Source organism: Erpetoichthys calabaricus, chromosome 6, assembly GCF_900747795.2.
Source record: "Erpetoichthys calabaricus chromosome 6, fErpCal1.3, whole genome shotgun sequence".
In the NCBI taxonomy this organism is placed as follows: domain Eukaryota; kingdom Metazoa; phylum Chordata; class Cladistia; order Polypteriformes; family Polypteridae; genus Erpetoichthys; species Erpetoichthys calabaricus.
The window spans coordinates 216,876,637-216,894,831 of record NC_041399.2 but is presented as its reverse complement, the minus strand read 5'-3'; the positions used below and the strand labels follow the sequence as shown (position 1 = coordinate 216,894,831).

The 18,195-nt window shown below is 42.6% G+C and overlaps 1 protein-coding gene across 1 annotated transcript in view; it reads right to left on the bottom strand.

Annotated features, from left to right (window-relative positions):
* The window catches only part of txndc5 (thioredoxin domain containing 5), a 47,192-nt gene extending 33,397 nt beyond the window's left edge, over window positions 1-13,795 (bottom strand). The window contains 4 exon segments of the mRNA XM_028790841.2: window positions 11,438-11,458; window positions 11,460-11,533; window positions 11,535-11,589; window positions 13,517-13,795. Coding sequence (XP_028646674.2) covers window positions 11,438-11,458; window positions 11,460-11,533; window positions 11,535-11,589; window positions 13,517-13,701 — 335 coding nt within the window. The 5' untranslated portion in view covers window positions 13,702-13,795.
* Between the last annotated feature and the right edge of the window lie 4,400 nt (window positions 13,796-18,195).

Sequence of the window (18,195 nt, the reverse complement as noted above, 5' to 3'; positions counted from 1 at the left end):
TGGGGCCGAGGATTTTGTTCCAGCCAGCTTTTGTTTTTAATTAAATTAATTAATTAAGTGAACTGTTATTTGCCAGATTCTGTGGTTTGGGGGAAAATGTAGAAATTAGAAGACTGAGTTTGTTTAAAAAAATATTAAAATGTACCAAGCAGTTATATGGAAATAAAGTATTTTATTTCTTTATAACAATAATTTCATTTTGAGTTTCATTCTATTTTTTGCAGGGTGTTCCAATTGTTTAATTGATCCATTATTTTATTTTTTTTTTCATTTTATTGTAATCATTCCATACAAATAGATCAATTTTTACAAAAAAAATTAATCCATTATTTTCTAATTAGTGGGTCTGACGCTAAAGTAGTTGCAGCCTTTGATTATTCAGTGTTGTTTGCCTGGGGGTCTGCTGTGCTGGTTGTCATTATTAAGATACAATGAAGGGAGCAAACTGCACAGAGAAAGGACAACATAGAATAAAATACGACAAAAGAGTTAAGCATTTAAATATCTAGCAAAAATGGAAATGTTCCTAAATCTATCTACTGTATATAAAAGACTCATTCATCACAAAATCTCCCAAATCGTGAGGACTTGAAATTTGGAGTGTAGGTTACCCTTGGCCCGTAGGTGCTCGCTAAGAAACGGTCTGAAAAATTTCGAGATCCAAAAGCCAAATTTCTTATAGTTTTTTTTAGACCCGCTTTTCACGAGAGAACTGCTTCACGGATTTAGATTGTTTTTTCTATAATTTGCTTCAACAGTCCATTGATTTTGCGACTTTCTCATCATGCTAAGTATCAGAGTTCGCTTCTGGTACTGATTTATTAGCGTGAATCAGGGAAAGACTCATTGGGCTGCGGGGCCCTCCTCACTCGTGCGTCTGCCTCAGGGTGTAACCTTAACTCCGCTCAGTTAGCTAAACGAGAGAACTACTTCATGGATTTAGAGCTTTTTTTCCTCTAAAATAGCTTGAACATTCCGGTTCATTTTGCGACTGCTCTCATTGTGCTAAGAATCATGCTCCTGCAAGCGAACCGACATATTCACGCTAATCCGAGACAGAGGCTGCGGGCCAAGGGAAGGGGGAAGAGTGACGTCAGGAGTAATGAGTCGGGTGGGACCCTCCTCACTGTCCTGTTTCACTAATACACAGGCAAAGCCACAGGGGATGGCTAGCGTCTTATAAATGTAAAAAATCATGCTGTGGTGCTTTAACTCTTTGAGGGCTGAATATTTTTCCAAAAAACTCAGTTTTCTGAAAAGCACACATAGCAATGGTTTCACACAAAGGTCAACATAAAACATCTGTTGCTATGTGCTGTGGCTGTTTTTGGCGCATGTTCAGCATCTCTGGCGGAAGTGGCTGCGTGGGGGCACGTTGAAGGTTAGCAGGAATGCACGATGGGGCAGCTGCCTGGCTGTCTTCACACAGCACGTGGGTGGCAGTGGCAGTGTGATGCAATCTGGTTTGTACCTCTTGACATCATAAGTGGTGGTCCTACCAGGCAAACACTTCTGTAGCTGCATCACCTACACAAAAGTGTTCAGCGTCACAATCAGCTGAGGACCATTCAGATGATACTGGTACCTCACTTTTGTTTTTGATATCCATCTCCAGATCACTTGCATCAAACTCGGAGTCTGAAAAGTCAGAGTTCAATTCAACGAAGTTGCGTAAAATGTCCATGGAGTATTTTGCTTTGCACATTCGCATTGGTCTCTCGCCACATGTCAGTGCTATTTTAGAGATTGTTTGCTCTTTGCTACTCATGCATGTGTAGGGAATCGAGGTTAAATCAACAAACCTATGTAACTTCTAGCAAAAGGAGTCAAACTAAAGTTTACAGCTGATTCCTGTCCTCTAATCCTGAATTTTGACAAAAGTCGACATCAGCCCTGAAAGAGTTAACGTAGAATAATAAGAGAAAAGAATAGCAGCTAATTAACTGAGCTCAGTGTTATCAGATGTCACAGATTATTAATCTGGTGGGAACAAAAACCTGCAGCCAGAGGGGATCCCTAGGACTGGGATTGAGAACCCCTGATCTACACAATACCTAAAAACCAGATTACTGCAAGGCCTGCCCACTAATTCCATTGAAACCTGAAGCACAAACTGCAGTGTACAATCTTAAACTGGTATTGTGAGTGTATCGCCTTAAGACCACTGCAGAAAGGTCTATCAAGACTCCAAAGGTCACAATATGGCTGGCTAATGCTATCATGACGCACTAACCTCACACAGCAGCTAAACGGTCACCTTCAGAGGAAGTTCTCAGCTTCTAGAACAGTAGAACACGGTGACGACCAGAACAAGGTGGCACAGGCCTTTGGATTACACCTTTAAGTAAACATCTCGTCTGGAGGTTTTCATTCTGAATTACTTGTAATGATTTCATATTTAACAGGAACAGATTTGAAAACATTTCTTTACTGTAACATTTGCATTTCAATAAACGAATTAAAAATGTAAATTCTAGGCTGGTTAAAATATAAATCAAACATGTAGCAGCGAATGTATGCAGCAGTACCTTAACACGAGGCTGGAGGGGTTTTAATGCTTAAAGACCTCTATGCACACACAGTGTCACCATTTTAATGACAGTAATTTTGACAGATTGATTCCTGTACCAAAGTAAGGTGCTTAAGACAGAAAATGTAACAATATTTTAAAAGAATTAGAAATTGCAGGATTCTTTGTAGCAAAGTGTCCTCGCTTCCTGGTTGAATTTTTCTTCCAAAATTTTTTTTCAAAAGGTTAAATGATAATATTAATAAATAATAATAATAATACTGTAATAATGAACCTGGGCGGCACAGTGGCGCAGTGGGTAGCGCTGCTGCCTTGCAGTTAGGAGACCTGGGTTCACTTCCCGGGTGCTCCCAGCGTGGAGTTTGCATGTTCTCCCCGTGTCTGCGTGGGTTTCCTCCCACAGTCCAAAGACATGCAGGTTAGGTGGATTGGCGATTCTAAATTGGCCCTAGTGGGTGCTTGGTGTGTGGGTGTGTTTGTGTGTGTCCTGCGGTGGGTTGGCACCCTGCCCAGGATTGGTTCCTGCCTTGTGCCCTGTGTTGGCTGGGACTGGCTCCAGCAGACCCCCAGTGACTGTGTTCGGATTCAGCGGGTTGGAAAATGGATGGATGGAATGGATGGATGGATAATGAACCTTCTTAAGCTGCTGAAGAAAAATGAAGCTGGAGTGAAAGGCCACTAGAGAGCATTTTTAATAGAAACCACAGTATATGCTGCTCCATGCACACCAGTGAGGTGGAGTTTCATCCTGGGAATTCTGGTTTCCTCCCTCACACCCACGACCTGCTGACTTGAGACGTGAGCCATTGTGAGGGAGCACTGGGATTGCTGCCATTCCCTCCCGGGAGAGATCTGCACACCACTTTGTAGGTTATATCCTCCATCGGGGCCAGCTTAATGCACAAGCTCACACCCAGGGGTCTAAAAGAGTGTGTGGGAAGGGGGGGGCATCTGGCTATGACAAATTCAAAATTAAAAAAACACACATGACAATGGTTAGGTTTTGTAAGGCACGGGGTGCTTTCAAGAAAGTATTCAGAGCCCTTCACTTTTTATACTTTTACAGGACAATTAAAGTGACCACCAGCCCTCCCCATCGAACAACACTCAACACCACAGAATTACAAAGCAAACACAGGATTTTAGAAATGTTTGCAAACGTATGAATAATAAATAAAACACACACACTCAGATCCTTGGCGTTCTATTCTACTGATCACCACTGTGAAGTCTGGCGTCGGTTCAGTTGATTGGGCCATAAGGCTCATACATCGAAGGTATACACCGATCTGCAGAAGGTGCCACAGGTCAGCAAAAACCAGGCTATGAGGCCAGAGGAGCTGCCAGCAGAGTTTACAGACAGGCTCGTGTCTAGACATGAATCTGTGGAAGGCTACAAGTGCACAGCGGCCTCCATAATTCTTCAACTGAAGAACATCCACGACTCTTCTCAGAACTTGCCGCTCAGCCAAACCGTTCAATTGTGGGAGAAGAGCTTCGGTAAGAGAGGTGATCACAATACCCGACAGTCACTGAGCTGAACTCCGGGAAACCTGAGCAGAAATGAAACTTCCAGAACAACCTGCATCACTTTGCTGATCTGGCCTTAATGGCAGAGTGGCCTGACAGAATCATCTCTTTAGGAAGACGCACGTGAGAGTTGCCAGAAGGCACCTAAGGGACTACAGGGCTGTGAGAAACAATGTGAGGCCGACATTGGAGTGGGTGAGCTCAGTTCTAGGTGTCACATCTTAATTTTTAGCATGAGACTTCAATACAACAAAAAATTAAAAAGCAAAGGGGTCTCAACATTTTTTGAATGTGCTGCATTAGATAGATAGATATACTTTATTAATCCCAAGGGGAAATTCACATACTCCATACTCAAGTGCTTACAGTAAAATAAAACAAAGTCTAGAACTTGTAGCGGTGGCGGTGACAGGACAGGGGACCTGAGGTGGCTCGACTCTTCTGTAGACGCACAGGTAGCAGCAGCAGGAGTAAAGGCAGGCTGTGCTCCAGTAGACCTTGCTGCTCCTGCCATCTTATAGAAAATGCTTTGTACTTTCCATACTGCATTTGTAATTACAGAACAGACTTGTTGGGCCCATAAGGGGAAGCAGGCATAATAAGAACAGATACAACTGAAGTTTAAAATGTAAAAAACAGTGTAGTATTTGCTTGCAGTGTTGTTGGCGTGTCTTAATAATAATTCTTTGCATTTATATAGCGCTTTTCTCACTACTCAAAGCGCTTAGCAATTGCAGCTTAAGGGCCCAACAGAGCAGAGTCCCTATTGGCATTTACGGGATTCGAACCAGCAACCTTCCGATTGCCAGTGCAGATCCCTAGCCTCAGAGCCACCACTCAGGGTAGGTATGCATGAACAAACAACCAAACTGTGGTTTTGATAAATTATACCATCATCCACAAGTACCTACATACACAAGGGGCACTGGACTGTGGCATAAGCACTCTAGAGCAGGGGTAGGCAACGTCGGTCCTGGAGTGCCACAGTATGTGCAGGTTTTTGTTCCAACCCAGTTCCTTAACGAGAACTCAATTATTGCTGATGAAGCACATATTGCTTAAGTGACATTTTAATGCTTCATTTTAGTGGTCTCGCTTGTTAAGGTTCTCCAACCTTAATTGCTTATTTCAATCTTAAACTGCTGCATTCAGTGTTTTAATTGCTCCTTATTAGCAATAAGATGTAAAAGACAAAGCAGCCAGCAGTTCTCCAGCTAGCTTTTTTCCAATTACATCTGTGTGTGTTCATCATGCACGGTTTGATTTAATAAAACACTTAATAGAAAAATGTGACAGACTGAAAATGATCTGTTTTAGGCTTCAAATCATTTGGATGATATCCTTGGAAAGGAAAAAAATCTACGATATAAAAGCCTTACATTGCACAGACTAACAAGCCATAAAATAAGGTCTGAGATTGGCAATGATTGGTTTCTAATTAAGCAATTGGGTTGAATGAAAACCTGTAGCCACTGCGGCTCACCAGGACCGACATTGCCTACCCCTGTTTTACATCTTCTATATTCTATTCGTAACATGCTCTTTTCTACCCGTTTGACTGACTCACTCAGCTCTATAATATAACACACTCGGCTCTAACCTTTACATTGCTGACGCCAATCACTGGCTTGCTCCCTTTACAAAAACGCAGTCAGCCGTACACAGGAACACCGGGCCAGGAGTCAAGCGTAGCCTCCAGGTGTTAAAGGAAGCACTGTGCCAGTTTTCCAGCACTGACGTATACATATTGGACTAACTGCCAGCTCTAAACAGGCATGGCAATGATGAGTGGGGGTGTGTGTGCCCAGCAATGGAATGGCACTACAGTGGTTTGCTGCCTTGGATTTGCAAAGATGGGTTCAAGCATCCCACAATAACTACAGTGGAAAAACTGGGAATAGTGGGTCGGGTGGGAATGGAGGAGCAGCTTGCGATGCTTCATTCACATTTGTTTTTAAGTCTTATTAGTATTTTCAGCAAGTTCAAGTTTTCCTCACAAGCTTTACTATTTCTAACAGCTATGCTTTTCTTTAGCCAGTGTCTATTACCAATTGCCGAGATATTTCATACTTTATGGAAAATATTAGATTGTGGGCTTTACTAAATGCTGATTCTGCTATTGCTCTACTTTTCTTTCAGTCTTTTTTAAAAACTCCTTCATGTGTCATGGCAACTGAAGATGGCAGAAAAGGCTAAACTCAACCAAACCCACCAATACACACAAACAAGTCTACTTCTGATCGAACAAAGGAAGGCACACGCGACTTAAAGAACACTTCAGCATGTACTGCTTATTCCGTTTCATTTTCTCTAGTGCCCTCAGCAGGAGATTCACTACTTTGTGGAAAGAATTGCAAAGGATCCACTTATCAACGCCTTAGAGACCTGGATAACATCTCCAGACGGCCTCCTCTGCTCAAGACTAAACAGACCAGTCAGAGCGTGATGTCCCTTCATCTCTGTTTCTACTATAAAAAAAAACACTGCATCTGCCAGAGTCGCTTCACTTGGACGACAACAACGCTGCACCAACATAAACCCCTGAAACCTTTTCAGAGGTTGTGCCTCCCATCTTGTATTTATAATTCGGATTCCTTTTTCCACCTCTTATCTGTACTCTGTCTTCTGTCAAGTTACCAGCTTGAGATCCACTTATGTAGTTTACCTCTGATGCCAGTAGTTTCTACTTCCAGAATGAATCTTCAGTGTGCTACGGCATCAAAGACTTTGTGAACGTCTCAGTCACTTCTCTCATATGCTTTGTTTTTATACACTACTCCAGTGGCCCACTCAAAAACAGAGTCTAATAAACTGGTTTGGCAGAATCTTCCTCTCACACAGTAAATAAGGGTTTGTTGGATTTGAGATACTTCTCACTAGTCGGTCCAGTAGCCAGCTTTCAGTTATTTATTTTTATTTTGTGCGAGACTCTTCACTGAGTGAAGACTCAACTTCACAGGAAAACGCAATTACAAACTTTGAAAATTAATCAATCACTGCAAATCAAGGCAGCTTTGATATGCAGCAGAATGTTTAAAAAGCTTATTACAGTAATTTACAAATAATGTTTTTCCAGTAGCCTATAACTGCAACAAACAAAAGTATAACAAAATATTAAAAACTAAATAGATACACATGTATATGACAATAAAATGTAAATCACTTATAGTACGTGCTGAGAATTGAGTCAACATGCAGAAATGCATCTCCAAATGGTCTTCACAGCACTCAATTCTAAGGTAAGTCTGCCAACCTGAAAGAAATCTGCCTGCCCACTTTATTCCTTCATCACATTCTGCTTTCAAGCTTCTTAAATGCCAATTTTGCCAACAGAGTACTCTTTGCGGTTTGAAAACTCACACTACTTGTATACTTTTAGGGAGTGTTGTTTACATGTTATAACACCACAAAAAATAAACTGCAGCATGTCGTAAACCTGTTACTTAAAAGCACACTCATGAACTTCTGCCCTACGGTACACACACACCCATGTGGCACACAAGTACAAGAACCAGTGCAGCATGGGGGGGGGGGGGGATCAATGGAGATGTCACGGACGCCAGGATTAAATGATGCAAAGACACCATAGCACAGCTAGCTCTTTATTACAATTGTCATCCAATAGAAGTGTCATTCTCAAAAATGTACTGAAACACAACACTCTCTCTATATTAATTATATATATATATATATATATATATATATATATATTTTATTCACGGCATTCGTAGTCTGAATCACAATCTGATTGTGTGGGTGGTTACCTACCAGGTAACGCTTGTTAGCAGATTGCTGGCCAACCACAAGCGTTACCTGGTAGGTAACCACCCATACAATCAGATTGTGACACAGACTACGAATGCCGTGAATATATATATTATATATTATATATATATATATTATATATATATATATATATATATATTATATATATATATATATATATATATATAAATAAATAAATAAAATAAAAAATAAATAATTTTATATAGTCAACCCTTGATATACGACCGGCTTGACATGCAAACAACTTGGTTTACAACCAAAATTTTTGTTCTGAATTATGACCAACATCTTGCGTTACGACCCGAATGCGGTCACGTGTATCCGCTTGTGCGATTGCAAACAAACAACCGAGAGCGTTTCTAATTGTCAGTTGGAGCCCAGATACATGTGTTTGTGGATGTAACTTCGGTCAGTGCAGTGATTTATATCATTTATTTCAATAATTGCTAAGGAAGGAAGAGAAGGTAATGAAGGTAAAGAAAGCAATCACAAATCGAAACGAAGAAGGAAATTGTGTGGAAATACAAGAGTGGCGTTCGTGTGACCGATCTCGCTAATATGTACAGCATGTCGAAATCCACCATCTCGACAATTTTACAAAGAAAAGATTTGTATAAGGAAGCTCCTTCCAAACAACAACCACCTTCCATTTCATTCTCCTCCTCCTTTCTTCCTTCCTGCAAGCCAAAGATGTCAACTTAAATGGTGAGTACAGTATGAAATTGTAGTTTCTGGTAGGCTAGACATTTTTTATAACTCTTTGGTTAGTACATTAGAAAAAGTATTTGTGTTTTTGGTACATTATGCACAACCCTTTTTTATTAAAAAAAAGTGTTGCTGATGGCGGTTCAGAACGCATTATGGGCATTTCCATTATTTCTTATGGGAAAAATAGTCTCGACTTTCAACCAGCCCTCACGAATGAATTGAGTTCGTAAGCCAAGGGTCCACTGTATGTATACCGTACATATCTATCTCTCTCCATCTACATGAATATGAACGCTCCAAACTCCGAGGAGAAGCAGTGCCCTCCTTTCAGTACAGGGAGTGTAATACGATCAGCTGCAGCTTCACTCTGCTGTCATACGGGTACATCCGTGTTTGGTGTAACCGGGGGGCTTTGCTGCTTTGAAGAGGGCCATTAAACTAATTTTAAGGTTTTTCACGTTGGCTCTTCTGTCATACTGGCCAGTCGTGAGCTGCTTGCAGAGACATTTTCATTTTTTAAATTTAACAGCAATCAAAGAAAGTGTCAGGTGTAAATAAATAAAGGCAATAAACAATTGTGAGAAAACAAGAAGGACTTCAAACCCACCACACTTGTCCTTCACACTTCTATACACAACATTTGTCAAGCCAACAAAACAAGCATTAAAAAAAAAAATGCCCCTGGCTGCAGTGCATGCAACTTTTATAAAGGTTTACAAAACTATAATCAGTTCTGCCACTGAGAAGCATTACCTAAGCTACATGAAGTGCATGTGTGCAAATGTCATTGAAAAAACACACACAATCAACCGAGAACTGTTTTTGCTATCAGACGTAATTTATACAAAGACTGGCAACCTTTCCCGATCTCAAATGCTTCTAAACAAAAGCCCACCATTGTTGTTGATGATGATCTCTTTGTTTTCCCGCTGCCAAGTGCTCGTTTTGTTTGTGTCACTGATGGTACTTTCCTGGCACTTTCCACGTTGCTTCCTCTGTTCTGACAATAGCGCTCTGAAAACACTTGGAACTTTACCTTTAGATCTTTAGAAGGCCAATTATACAACAGACAACAAAAGATTACATTCAGACAAAATGTACCCAAAAGAGATGAGATTTCAGACGAATGCAGCAGCACTCTACAGTTTTTAAAAACTTAGAGACAAAAGTGGTTTAAGGACGGTTACTGGATAAGAGCCCAGGTTGTTATTGAAAGTTTTACATTGATTTTCTGGTGTTCCGTGCCATGGTGTGCTGGGCTAGTGACACCATTTTGGGAGAAGACCTCTGAATCAACAAGCTAATATTATGCTTTATGGGGCACACTCGTGACTCCCTGGAGGGAATGAAAACAAAACCGAGTGCCATTATGACCAAAGATGCACATCCACTCTGTGGCACACCAACACTGAGGACTTTCAGCCAATGAAAGATGCTATGGGGGCTCCTTCATCCCTACAGCAATACCCATACAGTACAAACCCTCTTAACCGGCCACCTCGGGACTGGACCCATGGCCGGTTGCCGTTTTGGCCGGTTAATCCGAAGCATACCTAGTTTCATGTAGAAAAATATTTCTAAGGTATGTACTGTACCTCTTCGACGTTTCTGAAGAAACCATATCCACAAGGCTTCATCCACGATTTCACACACGGGTTGTTTTCTCGTACAACGACTGGACAGTGTGGTGTAGCGGGTCCACAGCTCAAGTCAAAAAGGCCACTTTTTAAATAAATAATTGCAGCACTCGTGGCTTAGTGAGTATGTGTGGCCGACTGGTTCCCAGGGAATTCGTGATGTGGGCGATCCTAGCTTAAGTGCACAGGTGAGGAGTCATCCGCATCCGTAATAGTTCCCGGGAACTGCTAATTGCCACATATGATCCACTTCCTCGTGATAAAAACAAGCCTGAGGCGGCTAGGGGGAGAACAGGAAAGAACGGGAGGTTAATGGAGAAGGAAGCAGATAGAGGAAAGCCAGTGCATGAGAGTGAGCAAACGAGCAAGCGAGAGCAGCTTCGATGGAGCAAAGGCAGGCAGCTGAGAGTTTGGCCGATACTCGGTGGGGCTGATGAAAGCGGTCACTCCAGCTGATTGATCACGGAGCTGGAGTGACCAGTATTGAAGACGACTGGCCATCAAAAGGCAGCAGCAGTCACGGAGGCTTTGGGCTGGTTTAGCCTCATCGTGAGCGCCCTGGCCGCTGGGGAAAGAACCCAAGTCTCGGTCTGGATGGAGCCCGATGTACCCAGGGATCAGAGGGCTACCGAACCAGTGTGGATGGCAGCTGCACCTGCAGGTAGAACGACTCTCCTGTTGCGAAGCCCGATGGGAGAAGCAGGGAAGCCGGCAGGGAGAAAGAAGGCGGCACCATGGAAAATTCATAAAGGAATATGTAAGCGGAAATCACTCTGAAAGTAGGAGCCCTCTCAATTTCCAGGAGAGAAGGAAGTGCATACATACATACTGTATAATATAAGGATGACCTCAGGATTAAACATTTTTTTTTTTTTTAATTTTATTTTAACAGGCCGGTTAATCCGTCAGCCAGTTAATGCGAGGCCAGTTAAGAGGGATTGTACTGTAATATGGTGCCATTGTGGTGTGTGTTCAGACCATAGTGTGGATATGATATTTATTTACTTACTTAGAGATTCTGTAAAAAATGTTACTCTTTCAAAACCCGTTCCAAAGCAGTCACATTTTTCATCACCTTCAAAGCAAATCCAGACAAGCCACATTTAATCACTTCTTCTAGTTGGAGGCAAAATGCAAATGCAGAGTGTCTGGCACCTCTAGCGCCTGCACTTTAGCATTCACTTACAATTTGTCGTGGATTACTTATTCTTATAAAATACTTGACAGAAATATTAAGTCTACTTACGTCGGATACCCTCGGACTCCCCTGCTGAGAGCAAAGAGTTGTGTCTTTTGTGCAGTCCACCTTGACCACATACGCAGGAGGGTCCTCCATATTGTTTATACTTGTCTGCCATCTCATTCCACGCACCCTGAAGCCTCTGACAATGTCCACACCTTGTAAAGCAAACTTAAAGTTAGCAACAAAACGCACACATAGTTAAAAATCCAGCTGTGATTAGTGTGTTGGATTGAGCAACGAGGAAACACATTAAGAAAACATGAATTCAGTTCTATATTTTATAACAGAATAAATGAGACTGACACACAGAAATAGCACAGTGTGGGATCTGGGGATAATTTGAGGACTAAACCTCTAACCTTTATGAACACCCCCCCCTAGTTAAGGTGGTGGGGGGCTGGTTGAACTGTTATCAGATCGTTAAATTGTTAAAATGGTCATAAAACATATGAACCTTGCACAACATACAGCTCAGCCTGGTGGCAAATAAAGCAAAAATGAAAGAATTTCCTCTTCTGGAATACAAGTTTCAAATGGCTACTAACCAAATTAAAAGAAATGCACACACACACAAGAGGCACAGATTCCTGTATGGCTTAATATTTGATTTCTGTAAAGCTTAAGAACAGCTGGCTGGGTAAACCCAGCAGGCACAGAGAGGCACAAGGACCAAGCCTGGGTGACCCTACTGAAGGGACATCTTAATAATAATAATTCTTTGCATTTATATAGCGCTTTTCTCACTACTCAAAGTGCTCAGCAATTGCAGGTTAAGGGCCTTCATTGCTCAAGGGCTCAACAGAGCAGAGTCCCTATTGGCATTTACGGGATTTGAACCGGCAACCTTCTGACTGCCAGTGCAGATCCCTAGCCTCAGAGCCACCACTCCGCCTTAATGCATCTTAATCTTAATGCATCTTCTAACCCTTGCCATCCAACAGTGAGGTACAAAAGCTGGCACTATTGCTCTGCAGAGATTGTTGTACCAACTGCTTCAGATATGTAACTCAATATTTTGTGAAGTTGGAAAAAAATAAAAGCAATTTAAATACACCAATCATGTAGCTATTAAACCTGAGGACATGCTGATCAATTTAATACAGAAAAACAAAAAATAAAAAAGACAAATAATTCTGAATGTTTATGTGTGAATGTGTGAAGCAGCAAGTAAAATAAATTGCTGCTGGCCACAGACTGACAACGACTTTAACAGCTTTACTGAAACTGCAGCCTCCTGCTCAGATACCACTGACAAGTCCACACGTCTTTGGTCTACTGAGGTGTGAATAAAGACTCCGGAAATCCTAGGCTTGTGTGCAGGTAGCAATCGTTGACGAGAATGTTCGAGAACTTCTGCTTTTCTGCTCATTTTTTAATTAACTCAATTATTGTAAGCGAGTGCTGTTTGGAGTATCAAGCGCAAGTCTCTCTGGACAGCCCTTTGGATTTCGATGGCAGCACGAGGAGCTTCAGTGGTGTGACACGGCATTTGATACACTGGGGCCCTTGGGACTGGACAAAGGTCCGCAACAGGACTCGCAGAAAGTTTTAGGCAGCGCTCTGCCCGATTGTCCCGTCTTGTGCCCAAGCCCTGCTGACCTCGATTGCCAGTAGCCATTCGGAAGTGAGAGCCATCAAAGGACTCCGCTTCAGGCGTTCGGCGAGACCGTCAGCTCGTAGGCAGCAAAGTGGACCAGACCTCTGCTAAATTCCGCCCCAATGTGCCGCCCTACCGAAATCACAACGACGGGAGCCATGGCAGACTTTCAGGGGCGGCGGTGCCCACTGCACTCATCCTATTTCACTGGACCCTCGAGCCGCGTCACACAACCCGCCACGTCAGCACCGCGCCGGGCGGCTCTCCTCCCTCCCTCATTTTCCTAGCACCGGGGCGGAGGGGGTCGGACCCTCGTGACATTTCCCAAATCCCTCTTAATTCGTACACGTGCAGGGTTTGTAAATTAACAAATCATTTTCAACTTTTTCCAATAATTACAGATTAGACAGTTGGTGACAATTCGCACGCTGAGCACCTACAGCTACTACAGGGGGGCAGACCGGGAAGCGCCGCCAGCAACTCACCAAGGGGCGAAGAACATGACGAAGTGCGGACTGGTCTTGACGGGCGTGGGTGACATATCCTCCGTGTACAGGTGCTTGGAGCGTGCTCGTCCTCCCCATTGTCCTCCGCGACGCACAGCAGCATGGAGCAGCAGGCGAAGGTCAGGAGCCGGGCGATAAGGCGGCCGTGCAGACGGAGCAGACATGGCTTGAGCGGAGGACCGGAGGAGAGAGCGGGCGGGCGGGATGAACAACTCGAGCGCCGGCCCTTTACTCGCGCGCGCGCCTTCCCCGCGGGCTTTTAATGCGCGCGACCTTAACGATGCCGTAAAGCAGTGTCTGCTGCCGCGAAGCGCGACGGACGGACGGAATCGAGGCTGCGTCTACAGCGCATAAAGTTCGGTTAATTGAATCATTGGCATGCGCGTTTTATATAGGCGCCTCTCCGTGCCTCTCGCTAAACACTTAGTCAAATCGAGATTTTTGTTATATGTACGTACTGTAGTACAAAGAAATTAGTACATGCATATCTTCTCAGTTGCCAAAACGACGATACAAAAAAATACAAATAAGTTTACTTAGCAAGCAGCATATCGAGAATACATATAAACACAATATGTGCGTTATGTATCTGCAAATATTGTCACACACTGGTATATTACAATATGAGAATTAGTATTCTATATACAGCCTTTCATGTACAGGTATTTAGCACCTTTCCCATCTATCCGTCCATTAGCAATCTAATCTTGAAAGACAGAAAAATAAATGGATAACAAAAAGGGAAACTTCTCAGTACACAGAAACTGAAGAAATACACAAGAATTACAGAAAAAAAGAAAAAGACACTATAAAAATATACTGCTATGGGTGCGAAGGAGACAAGTAGCATCTAAAGTGCCTTTAAAATCTATCTATAATATAGTGCCTTTCACCTATCTATCTATCTATCTATCTATCTATCTATCTATCTATCTATCTATCTATCTATCTATCTATTATATAGTGCCTTTCATCTCTATCTATCTATCTATCTATCTATCTATCTATCTATCTATCTATCTATCTATCTATCTATCTATTATATAGTGCCTTTCATCTCTATCTATCTATCTATCTATTATATAGTGCCTTTCATATCTATCTATCTATCTATCTATCTATCTATTATATAGTGCCTTTCACCTATCTATCTATCTATCACAGGTTTTTATAGTTTTGTTTTTTTATATTTCATTTTTTAATCTTTCTCTGAAATTCAGTTTAGTTTTATTTTTCCATCTTTGTGTATTTTTAATTTAGTTTTTCTTTCACAAAGACACTTTTATATTATTTTTATATCTTTTAGTCATTATGATTTGGTTTCAGAGCTGCTAGTTTTGTGTCACAATCACACAGAGCTGTTAATGGGTTTGAATTTGAGTTTAATGTTACTGGACGCTCGCTCCACCACTTGGTTTACTGTCTGGTTTTGTTTTTTGTCTGATGAAGACCACCCTAATCCACACCTGATACTGAATATGAAAAGTTTTATACAATTTTATCATTTTTAAATCCTGTTCTATGTCATTTGTGCAGCGCTGACTGTTGGCCTGTGTCATCTTTTCCTTTACTCGGTGTGAGGGTTTTTACTCTCAATGTCCACAGCACAAACATCTCCTGCTCCAACACAATGCGCTTATAATGAATGCCATCAATGTTGCATTCAAAATCTCCCACACTGGGCTTTGTTATTTTCTCCCAGTCACATTGATCTCTGATTCCGTCTCAGACACAAACAATTTATAGATAGAATTTTGCCACCTGAAGGCCCAAAAAGATCAAAAATCAGAAAACAGATTGTACTGCGTGCTGACCGGTGTGACCATGAAAAGTGGGGCTCTTAGGCTTGAATTACTGTGTAGACCCCAGCTGGCTGCATTGAGGGAAACAAAGAAAAACGAGCATGACATGTGAAGGTTAGGGGTGGGTGGTGAGACTTGAGTAAGAGCAGGTAATAGGAGTAGGACAGCCACAAAACGACAGAAACAGCATCTGAGATTAGGAGCGATAGATATTGATATTCTCTAAACTCGCTTATCTAGAGCAGGATCACAGGATTCCTGGAGCCTACCCCAGCAGCCTTGGATGCAAGGCAGGAAAAATCCCTGGACACGGTGCCAGCCTATTGCACCAATACTATATAAATATATAAATATATCTACTCTCTCTATATATAAAATGCAAGGCCTAAAAGTGCAACAATTTTATGTGACATTTTTATGTCACACTTTAAATCGGCCTTATTTTAAAACTTACATATATATGTTTGGTATCATTCTTTTCAGAATTTATTGAACTTTACTGTGATGTTGTTAGATTTTCAGATTGTTATTCGGTTTTTAAATTATAAACTAAAAAATATTAAGAACTCACGTCCCACAAGATGAGACTTTGTGCCAAGAGATTTAATCAGGCCTGGGGCTGAAAATAAAAGACGAAGAGTAGGACAACCGCAGTTCAGGCTTTTAAATGTTTGAGGCGCCAGGCGAGATGAAGATCACACGAGCAAAGAGGAGGTAAAAAAACCTATTTGTTTCCCATTGTATCACCGGTATAAAAGGGGGCTTCAGAGGAGCACCCGTGTCTCCATTTGGGTGCATTCAGCCCCCCACTTCACAACACGAGTGGCAGAGACACAAAGAGGCTGGCACGTAGCACAGGCGGGGGGTTGGAAGTGAAGCCCCTATAGTCTTATATATAAAAGTCTAGGATGTGGGCGTGTCTCTCCATCGAGCCTGGAAGTGAGGGGTGGAGTCAGGGTAAGAGCTCCGCCTCCGAGGAAACAGAAGCTCACTTAGCCGCTAATAACACAAGCGGGGCGAACACATCAGCAAAATGGAGAGAGACGCCCAGAGGAGATCCTTTCAACTACCTGAGGTCTCCACATTTCAGTTTATTTTCTGACGATTTGGGCTTACACGGCTAGTATATAAATAAATATATAAATATGTGTGATGTTAAGAACAAAAAGAGTTCGATATTTCAGCTATCTATTTTGAGAGAGACAAGGACTGAAAAGAATGGGACGAATATTTTAAAATAGAATTCTAGCACCGGATTATTTTCACGGGTGGCACGGTGGCGCAGTGGGTAGCGCTGCTGCCTCACAGTAAGGTGACCCGGGTTTGCTTTCCGGGTCCTCCCTGCGTGGACTTTGCATGTTTTCCCCGTGTCTGCGTGGGTTTCCTCCCACAGTGCAAAGACGTGCAGGTCAGGTGGATTGGCGATCCTAAATTGTCATTAGTGGGTGTGCCCTGCGAAAGGTTTTGTTTCCTGCCTTGCGCCCTGTGTTGGCTGGGATTGGCTCCAGCAGACCCCCGTGACCCTGTAGTTAGGATATAGCGGGTTAGATAACGGATGGAGTGGATTATTTTCACAATATCAGGTATTTTGAGCTGTGAATGTAAAACTAAAAAAGATGAATTAATAAAAACCAAAGCACATTAGTAGGTTTAGTTTCTCACCAGTTGGCAGAGTCTCCTCACCCACCTACCTGTAGTTCAGCAGAGACGTTGCCAACTCCGGGATTTCACGTTTTACGTGTCGCTTTGTTGTTTTTTTTTAAGGTGGATGTGATTGGTCAGCAACAACGCGCTGATCTTACGTGATGGCCGTCAGTCTCCCAATCGGCGCCGTTTTATTTCTCGTCTCCCGTGCGAAGTGGCAGGTGAATGACTGACAACACCTGAGAAATAAACTGTAATGTTAACTCACTCGGGATTTTTCCGTCCATAACTGTGAAGGTTTTGTTGAGCAGCACATTCTGATTTCAGGCGTTTGAATTAAATACAAGGAGCGCAAAGAAATGCGGCAGCGCATCATAACGGACATCGTGAAAGAATCCGGCTTGGCGTGTGCCGATGAATGAATTGCTGTGTAGAAACTCCACACGCGGGCTCAGTCCGAATTAGAGCTAACACGTTGTCATCATTGGCACCCTGCCCAGGATTGGTTCCTGCCTTGTGCCCTGTGTTGGCTGGGATTGGCTCCAGCAGACCCCCGTGACCCTGTAGTTAGGATTCAGCGGGTTGGAAAATGGATGGATGGACGTTGTTATCATTTATGAACAGACTGAATTCTAATCTAATCGTCCTCTCGTTAGCCCCGGAGCACATTCATCCAGTCGGTGTGCTGCACTAACACTTGGACCCTGGGACGCGCACGCATGCGCATACGGTCAGGGCCGGCATCACGAAAAGTAAAAATGACAACATAAATGTGTCCGCTGGTTTGTGCTCTACATTTGATTTCTGTTTGATTTTGATCATTTCTACAGTCAATATGGCCGAATTGGCGCATTTCCTGTTCAAATTCACGGGAGAAACACGAGGGGCGGCAGCGACGAGTCTCCCCTCGGACTGCGCGATTGGCAGGATTACAGACACGTTTATTATACACGCTGACTCTCCACAGTCTGGCTAATATCTTTAATGAATGTGTCGGACATAACAGTCAGTCAGTCATTGTCCAACCCGCTATAGCTAACACAGGGTCACGGGGGTCTGCTGGAGCCAATCCCAGCCAGCACAGCGCGCAAGGCAGGAAGCAAACTGACATTTTTTTTTAATCAAATGAAACACAATACAATACAAAAGTCTCGTAGAGGATATGAACTCAACATTCAAAAAAGTATAAACAACATACACAGTACAAGGGGG